This window comes from Oryzias melastigma, linkage group LG20 (genome assembly GCF_002922805.2).
Source record: "Oryzias melastigma strain HK-1 linkage group LG20, ASM292280v2, whole genome shotgun sequence".
NCBI classification, from domain to species: Eukaryota; Metazoa; Chordata; class Actinopteri; order Beloniformes; family Adrianichthyidae; genus Oryzias; species Oryzias melastigma.
The window spans coordinates 25,699,199-25,709,378 of NC_050531.1; the positions used below are offsets into that span (position 1 = coordinate 25,699,199).

The window sequence follows — 10,180 nt, forward strand, 5'->3', positions numbered from 1 at the left end:
GCTTGTGACTGGTCTCGCGCCCTAACATTGCAGTCCCACCAATGCTCTCGTTCGACACCTCCACCTTACCCCTCCCCACTCGACCCCCTAGAATTGCTTCCTGTTTGCACCTGACTCTGTTCGTTTACAGGCCCAGCGCCACATAAGACCCCTTCACTTATTTCTTCATCTGTAGCAGTATTACCACTGTGTTTGATGTACCTGCTTCATTTGGTGTTTTGACTGTTGGTCCTCATTTTCCTTCACAGCATGCAGTTATTGTTTGTAATAGGGAGCCAGTGGTGATGATTGCTTTGAGGTGATGTCAGGTATTTCAGGTTCCACTGATAACTGGCTTCTCTTGGCAGAACAGGTTTCAAGTTCAGCGGACGCTGGTTGTGTCGTTTGCTTAGGTCCCTGACCGCTTTTGAGGGTTGTTCCTCAAACGCCCGCCCTGAATTACTTCTGCATGTCCCATCAGTTGTCTCAAACCTCCCCTGGCTCTAGATGTTCGTACTAGGAAGTTCCATTCCTGTTACTTTCTGGGACGAGGTCCCCTTCCCTCTTTGATGTTAATGTTGCTAGAGGTACGTTTTCTTGTCTTGCTGATAGTTCTGCAGGTCGCATCGCGATTGGTTCCCTCGACTCCTCCTGGTGTGTGTTCTATTTTTGAAGATCAGTGCTGCACATTTAATTCTAATAGCAGTTAACCAGAGCTGTTGATGGTCTGCGCACACTCAGTAGTAAATTGACAGAACATTCAGGTGTTAATACGTCGGTATGGGGTTTTTGGGAGTACATTTTTGGAAAATATCAGGTCCTGGTTGTTTCCGTGCTTATGTCCTTAGGTGTGTTTTCCTCTGTTGTCGTCCTCTGTGGAAGTTGCTGCACTCTGTTTTTTAGTTCCCTGCTGATTGGACTTTTTGACATTGCTTTTAGTAGGCGTGTTCTCCAACTCTTTACGGCTCCCTGCCTGCAGGGGTCCGACCAGCGTCGTCTGATTTTGCACTGGATTACTCCTTTGATGATTCTGATGATGGTCAGACGGTCGTGTTAACTTCTTCATCCATTGGGTAATTAGATTTTGTAGTTTGTTATTTTTTTTTAATAGGATGATTAGGTTTCATTAGTTTGATTCGTTTTGTGTTGAATGATTAGATTTTGCTAGTTTGGTTGATTTTATTGGTTTATTAAGCCTCATTGATGTGCCTGGTTAGTTGTTGGATCTACTTATAGTGGTTTGTTTTGTATCATTTCTTAGGGTTAATTACTTTGATTGAATTGGTTTGTCTGATTTTTATGTTTATAGTTTAATTGTGGTTTATCGATTTTAATTGATTTTGATTTAGTTTACTGGATTTGTTTGAGTTGTTTAATTTTGAATTGATTTGATATGATTAGTTGAGGTTTGATTTTTTTGTGACTTTTTCTGAGCCTCATTAATGATGGATTGTTTTAAACCTTTTTGGGGTCATGGTTCTGATGTTATATGAGGTCCCAGTGTTTTGTCTAAATTTTTGTCCTTGGTTTTGGTCTGTTTGGTTCAGTGTTTTGATAGTCATAATTTCCGCATTTGTGTTGTTCCTGTTAGGAACAAGGGGATGGCGTGTCATGGAAATTATACATTTGCTTATGTCTCATCCTCTGAGTCTTGTTTTCTTATTGTCAGAACACCCTGACCACGATGTGTAAACATTTTGATTTCATTAGAACATCTTGTTCATATTAGATATGGCATTTCCATTTCCATCTTAAGCTCCTGATTAACAGCTGATTGTATGACTGTATAAAATGTGAGCGTCCTTCATCACAGATCAGAGCTCTGCAGACCTCTCAGCCATGCTCGTCGACGTGTACTTTTCTCTGCTCTGTTTAATAAACTTTCATGAAAACGTTTGACATTTCTTCATTTCATCGGATCAACAAATATTCCACCACAGGTGACAAGCAACTCAAGAATGTTGTTACTGTCAATCCCTGAAGAGGACAGAGCGTCAGAAGTAAAAGACCTGAACTTAAACAAGGACCAACTGCCCACTGAGAGAGCACTGGGCGTAGAGTGGGACACAGAGTTGGACACTTTCAAAATAAAAATCGATGCTCAGGACAAACCATACACCAGAAGAGGAATTTTAGCAGTTGTAAGTTCGGCATATGACCCTCTTGGATTCCTTGCACCCTTCATTCTGACTGCAAAGCTTCTTTTTAGAGAGTTGTGTAAGGAGAAGAAGGCATGGGACGACAACATCTCAGAAAATCACCAAAAGAGTTGGTCAAAGTGGTTGAATGATCTGAAAAAGTTGACATCTTTCAGCATAAGAAGGTGCATTAAGCCAGCAAAGTTTGGAGACATCAAGTTGGCACAACTGCACCACTTTTCTGATGCCAGTAACAACGGATATGGCACAGTGTCTTACATCTTGCTGACCAACGATAATGATGAGAAAGTCCTCTCCTTCCTAATTGGAAAGGCAAGAGTGGCACCACTCAAAGAAGTGACAATACCCCGAATGGAGCTGACAGCAGCCGTGATAGCTGTTAAAATGGACAAAATGCTTCGGCAGGAGTTGCAGCTGCAACTGACCGAATCTGTGTTCTGGACCGACAGCATCACAGTGCTTAAATACATTGACAATGAAGCTGCACGCTACAAGACATTTGTAGCCAACAGGGTCTCATTTATCAAAGAAGCAACAAACTCCTCTCAGTGGAACTATGTAAATACAGCAGACAACCCTGCAGATCAAGCTTCAAGAGGATCCAGTGCTGAAGGTTTGCTGCAAAGCAAAAACTGGATACAGGGACCAGAATTCCTGCTAAAATCAGAAGAGGAATGGCCAAGGCGACCAGATCAATATGACGACTTATCAGAACAAGATGCTGAGATAAAGGCATCTGCTAAAGTGTCTCTGATAAACACAGAAGAAAGACTGGATGTGGTAAACCAGTTTGCAAGTCACTTTTCAAGCTGGTACAGACTGAAAAGAGCAACAGCTTGGCTTCTTCGTCTCAAAGACATTCTGCTAAAACTGAGCAAGAAAAGGAAAGAACTACAACAAGATTGGCATCTGGATATTATCGAAGTTCAAAGAGAAATGCTGAAATACAAACAAAGCTTTAAAATCCCTGAACTTTCAAAAGAGGACATTGTCAGAGCCGAATTATCATTAATTCGCTTTTACCAACAACAAAAATATGCAGAAGAAATCAAGGTTCTGCAAGAGGAGAAAGGACATGTCAAAAGGTGCAGTCACATCTTTAAGTTGGACCCATATTGGGATGGTGAAGTGCTAAGAGTTGGAGGCCGATTAAATCGATCAGCCATGCCATTAGAAGCAAAGCATCCTGCAATTTTACACAAGGACAGTTGGATCGCCAAACTCATTCTCAGTGACATTCACGAAGAAACAGGACATTCAGGGAGGAACTATATTCTTTCAAAGTTAAGACAAAGATATTGGATTCCAAGAGCATGTTCAGCAATCCAACAAGTGATATCCAAATGCATCACATGCAAGAAGCAGCATGCTAAGCCTGGTCAGCAAAAAATGGCAAATTTGCCAGAAGATCGGTTGTTGCCTGACAAACCACCTTTCACAAACACCGGAGTGGACTATTTTGGTCCATTTGAAGTCAGCAGAGGTCGGAGCAGGGTGAAACGATATGGTGTACTTTTCACATGCATGACAAGCAGGGCAGTGCACCTGGAGGTCGCACACTCTCTTGACACCAGCTCATGTATTAATGCCATCAGACTCTTTATCAGTAGAAGAGGTCAAGTATCAATCCTTCGTTCAGACAATGGGACACATTTCACTGGAGCAGAAAGACAGCTGAGGAGGTCACTGCAAGAACTGGACCATTCCAAGATTCACAGCAACATGATGCAAAAAGGAATTACATGGATATTCAACACACCAGCCGCATCCCATCACGGAGGAGTGTGGGAACGTCAAATACGCACAGTCAGAAAAGTGATGAGCGCACTGCTACGGCAGCAAACACTGGATGATGAAGGATTGCTGACACTTTTGTGTGAAGTGGAAAGTATCATCAACGACCGACCTTTAACATCACTCTCAGATGATCCCAAGGATTTGGAGGCTTTGACCCCTAATCACCTGTTACTCATGAAGACCCAACCAAACATTCCTCCAGGTGTCTTTTCAAAGGATGATAACTACGCTCGTCGCCGTTGGAGGCAGATTCAGTTTATGGCTGATCTATTTTGGAGCAGATGGACACACGAGTACCTACCCCTTTTGCAACAAAGACAAAAGTGGAACGTCACAAGAAGGAACTTCAAGACCGGGGATATTGTTCTCGTTGTGGACTCAGCAGCCCCACGAGGTTCATGGCTGCTTGGAAGAATAACTAAAGTTATGCTGGATCTGAAAGGAGAAGTCCGAAGTGTTCGTGTGAAGACAAAAACCAGCGAACTGGAGAGACTAATAAGCAAGATTTGTCTGTTGGAGGAAGCATCATAAAAAATGACTGTTTATTGAATAATTTGAACATCACATTAGTTACTAAGTTTGTATTTTTCTATTTTAAATGTGTAAATGGCTCCTCCTTATTTTCATTTGGTAATTGATAGTTAAAGTACTATGCAATTAGGGGCAGGTTATGTTGGAGCCATTTGGCTGAAATTTGGTTATTCATTATAGTTCATGCATGCATGCGCCTGTCATACCTTGGTCATGTGGCCGTTCTGGCCTCTGATTGGTTAAGATGCATTTTGGGAGCTGCTGTGACTTTATTGGACTTTAGTTGGACTTAGAACTTGGGAAGCACAGCAGCACATTAATCTTAGACCGTGTTATACGTGTTATAGAGTTACATTTAAGCTTTAGTAAACATTTTTTCTCTTCTTTTTTGCTTTGAAATATAGATTTATTGTTTTATTTTTGTACCTTGTTATTTTTAAGAACGTGCAAGAAAATAAATCGCATCAAAAGGAAGAACAGCGACTCTATTTTCCGAAGCACGCGTCAAGGCACTTCCTGCAACCCAAGTTTTCCGAATGTAACTGCAATGGCAGCTACAGTTTCCATCATCCACCGTAGGAGTTCTGTATCAGTCAAAGAGCCTTTTGGACCTGTTGGGTACCAATCAAAACCTAAAAGGAGCCGCAAACTCATTACAACATTACATCGTCGTTTTTATACAACAAAGGAGAATTATGTGTATGTTTGTGCAAAAATAAATACATAACTATTAAGATAAACTCATTTTTCACATTTGAAAGAAGCCCAGATGACTTTCTTTCAAAATAAAAGACTTCCTGTCCCAAACAGAAAGGCTGAAGCTAAAGTATTCCTAAACAACACAAGACAAAAATGACATTTTCTCTTGTTATACTTTAGGTTTACTTTAGTGAGCCGCCATCCTTTTTCCTATTTACTACTGAGGTCAGCTGGAGTATAAACATGATTGGTTAATGACCCAATAGAAAAAGGATATGAAGAATTCACTAATCTATAAGTTATAGCCACTCCCCTCTAAACTATTGTTATGCAGCATAACATAAAATGTCCTTTAAAGTCATTAAATAAAGTGTTTACGCTAAAGAATGAGTTCTATAAATCCTTCCTACCTACACGTTTTGCACATGTGCAGACTGATAATCATCATATTTTCTGCTTTGTGCTACCTCTTTAATGTTGTGATTTTGTGCACTTTTTGTGACTCTAGTTACATTTACAGCTGAAGGAATGCTGCGCATGTTAGCTTAGCTCTGCACTTTAAGGTGATTTACTTCATGGACTATATACCATCACACCTCTCCAGACCCAGTATAAGGAGCAGGTTGAGTGTTTCAGCCTCTAAACATTTCTCTAGTGCGTCTCTCACTGCAGATCCCTGCATCACATGAAAGCTGTGACTTCTGAAACTTCATTTTCCATCACATCTGTTTCTGTTTCTCTGTCTACATCATATTGATGGTAAATATTAAAAAGTGATCTCTACATGTGAAATATAAACTACATGGGATCATTGCAGGTGAAGAAAGTCTGCAGGCTACAAAGTCATCATCTTCATTCACTCATTGTGTGAATGCATTCAATGCATTCACACTATTGAGATTCTTTATTTACGTTTTCTTCCGTACGTTTTTTGACACGTAAAAACTCAAGCACACTTTATGCGATTTACACAATCTTGGTATCAAAACGTTCAGCAAGTTAAGGACATTACTGCTTGTATTTTTGGTTTTCACAAATTTTACAGTTTTCGTGATATTACACAATTTATGCAAATTTTCAGCCCATGTTAAGTCAATGGGAAAATTTAAAACTTTTTACTGCACCTTAAAACTTTTACAATATTGGTATCAAAACGTTCAGCTCATTCAGGACATTAATGCACGAACTTTTGGTATTCGTACAGTTTACGTTTTTTACGCAATTTATGCTAATTAATGCAATTTACACACTTTATACACTTTATACACTTAATGCATGTTATACTCTTTAAGCAATTACTGCAAATTTAAGCAATTTACGCAATTTACAACAACCGCATTAATGCGATAATGCATTCACACTAGCATTATCGCAGGTAATGCGACTTTTCTAGTTAAATCTATTTTCTGAGCTCAGAGGTTCAAGAAACTTCTAAACATTACAGCAACAATACGCAACTTTTAAATAGATATTTCTGTGATCAGTTATATTTGATGCATTGGTTTCAAAATTATAAACTTGTTTTTCCATTAAAATAACGTTAAGAGTCAGACACAATTTAAAAACAGATGAATCTTGATGCAAATAAAAACTGTCACAACTCTAAACTCTGTGTGAGCTCGTCCTTCGTTTGAATGAACTGCATCAGTTTACCTGGTTGAAACCTTGGAAATCAAAACCTCCATCTGACTGTAAAAGCTGACTGCCCGTCACCCAGTGACCGCCGCCCGCCACACGGCGCTCTTCCACGGCCTTAGCCACAAAGTAAACCATGTTGTAGATGGTCCCGAACACTGGAGACACCTGAGGATGCAGCAGGACAAACACAGAAAATGTTTTGAAATGAGTTCATGGACCGACGGTCACAGGAGGAGCGTAGAGAAGATGGAGTCAGATTAGAGACGATCGAGGTGAACATCTCCACATGAGGCAATGTGAAAAACTGGAAAAGTGAAACATTGTAAAATTAACAAGCGCTCTGTCATTTATTACATTTAAAAATATCAGTTTGTATCAAGTTACATTTCTGAGTCGAGGAATCCATCAACCAAAAGTTTGATTAGATAAAAACCAAAGATTTTAATGTAACAACTGATAGAGCTTTAGTTAACTGATCTGGTGTTTCACTTTTTTCTGTTTGATCTCTATTCTATAGAACTGGACCACTAGATATGCTACACGTGTTAAAAGTGCTAAAGCTAGCATGGTTCTGTCTGTCCTCCACACATTCCTGATCTCAGTAACTCAGCAGAGGCTTTGCTGTCCTGATGACCGTTCACTGAGAGACATGTACCCGTCACTAAGGGTGTACCACGACTACGTTCCCATCAGCCCTCTGAACACACCTCAACATCCGTACGTTTACCTCTGTGGCAGCGATGGCGGAGCGGATTTCTCTCCTCATCTGAGCCTCACGAAAGGCTTGGTAGAAGTTCTGATCCGACTCCATGGTCACGGTCAGGACGGCGCTGTAGGCGTGGCGCAGCTGCGTGCTGTTGGTCAGCTGGTGGAAGGTCATGTCCTGGTCCAACACAGAGGAGCAGATGAATCAGAAGTCCGTCTTTTCTGTGATGATCATTGTTGATGTCTTTGATCAGCTCTGAAACTTTTCAGGTCATTAAGAAAGCTGCATTGACATGTTATTCAATCATTCGCTATATTGATCAAAGGATTCAGAAAAAAGTAATCAGTCACCTGATAGGGCATAGCGTAGAGCAGAGCGTCGTAGGGAATGAAGACATAACCATCAGAGATCATCCCCATCTCCAGAGCGGTCAGGAGGAGCTCCCTCTGATGCTCTCCACCAATCAGGACGGAGCTCATGCACATGATGACCACTGGAGGGGGAGGGGCACAATAAATAAATCTACAGATGATAAAGCAAACGTGTTTTTCAATGGAGCTTCATGGTGATGCAGTGGTTAACACTGAGGTCTAACCCTTCAAATCCCAGCTGGTTCTCTGTGTGGAGCCTCCACGTTCTCCTGGTTCAGGATTGGATCTTCTCAGAGTTCTATAACTTTATCAGTCCAACAGCATCACTAAAAGTTTCACTGATGGCTTTGAACTGTCTCTAGATGTAAACTTGAGTGTGAACGGTTGGGGGTTCTGGAACAGATGGATTGTTCTGGGGTCCTCCACCCAACAGTAGCTAGGATAGGTTCCAGCAACCCAGTGACCTCAGAAAGGGTTAGGCTTGGAAGACATATGGATGAGGATGGGATTTGTTTTCTTACTGACAAAAGGATCTCTCACACTTGATTATGACTCCACCCCCCTGATCTAAAGATCTAAATCCAATGCACAGTCTGGTGACCTCATCGTGTTTCTGTGGCTTCATGTTTACATTCAGTTTCTGTGGACTCTTTTGCTCCAGAGGTTCTTGACGTTCTGGCTCCATGTTTACATTCAAACATTCATTTCGTCGGTTTCTTAAACTGGAGTGTCTGTTTCTCTGGTTGATCATTTACTAACATCAGGCGTTGTTCCAGATTGAACTCTTACCGTTGACTTTATCAGCCATCTTGATCTGATACAGTGCTTCCTTGGCCCCCTCCTTGCTGTTGGTCTCCATGGAAACCACAGGACCAATCGGCAGTCCCATAGCACGAAGGGAGGAGGCCACCTCCTGAGCAGTGCTCTCCCAGAGGTCAGTGGGGGCTAGAATCAGAAGACAGAAAAGGTTCAGCATGATGTTGAGATGTTCCACGTCCGTGAGAGTCTTTAATGAGAAGAACAGAAAAATGATCATTAAAGTGCAGATTCACAGCTTCACCTTTTACATCATGAGAAACATTAAAAATGATATCAGGACTTGAAACATGTAATCAGACTTTCAGTTCAGTGTTACTTCAGTGTACTCTCTATGCCAGGGGTCACCAACAAGTCGCCCGCATGCCTCTTCTAAAAATAACACAACTCACCTGTGAGCTGCTCGAAAATTTTATTTGGATGCGAGTTTTTTAAATCACACCTGCCTTCATAAAGAATTGAAAATAAAAATATTTTACAGCTATATTGTAATGAGTCAACTGGCATGTCAATTGTAGCAGGGACCCAGCAGGGACCTATAAGGCGAGCTACTCTTTTACTGCTCTTACACCGGCTGGGGAGGAGAGACGTCCCTGAACAGCCTGAGGCAGAAGAAGACAAAGAGGCTAACTGTGTATTTTCACTTCTGTCATCAATGCCCATTTATTTTAAACACACATGAACAGCCAAACAGTATCAACGTCACTTCTGCTGACAGCTCCCTCACTTATGGTGAGCAATGTAACACACCCAAGATTTCCCACTTCCCATGAGTCTTAGGAGCTGAAGGCGGGGCTAACCCCCGGGTCGCCACACTATGTTAATTATTTCTGAAGCCAAAAACGGCCTGTCCCACTATTTTTCTTTTTTTAAATCGTTTTCTCCTTAACGAGATAATCAATAGTCGCATTTCCATTAACTCTGAAATTTCGCAAATTGGAATTTGGATAATAAATTATCCAAATGGAAACACCACAGTTTCGAAAAAACTGGCATTTTTCGAAAAAAGAAATTGCGCTTACAAGAGGAAATAGACATTTTTCGCAAAGCGGAAACACTTTTTTCTAAATAAATGCGCTTCTCGGTATGAAGTGTCTGATCTGAGCGCTGCACAGCCGGCGCACCGAAAACTCCTGGAGCGTCAAAGCGCTTTATAAACTGCGGGTCATACAGAATCGCCCAGCAGCTCCTCCTCCTTTCCTCATCGCCTCATCTGCAGACGCACTTTTGCAGCTTGGAGCCTGAAGTCTCATGAGCGCGAGCGCCGTGACAGAAACTTGAATTTATGCTGTGGTGTTTTCAGACAGAAAAAAGGTCCAGATGCTTATTTGTTAGAATGTTTTTTCTTTTAACCGCTGAACAGACTCCTCCCTCTTCTGTGTCGAGCTGCACTGCACACGCGCTCCAGACAGAGCTGTGACGTCACCCACACGCTCCCTTTTAGTGAATGAAATAAAAAAATACTTGTTGTCGTTCATCGCCGT

The 10,180-nt window shown here is 41.4% G+C and overlaps 1 protein-coding gene across 1 annotated transcript in view; it reads right to left on the reverse strand.

Moving 5' to 3' along the window:
• LOC118600246 (retinal guanylyl cyclase 2-like) overlaps window positions 1–10,180 on the reverse strand; it is a gene marked incomplete at its 3' end in the record, with an annotated part of 32,169 nt that overhangs the window by 12,954 nt on the left and 9,035 nt on the right. The window contains 4 exon segments of the mRNA XM_036217395.1: window positions 6,819–6,968; window positions 7,531–7,686; window positions 7,860–8,002; window positions 8,670–8,825. Coding sequence (XP_036073288.1) covers window positions 6,819–6,968; window positions 7,531–7,686; window positions 7,860–8,002; window positions 8,670–8,825 — 605 coding nt within the window.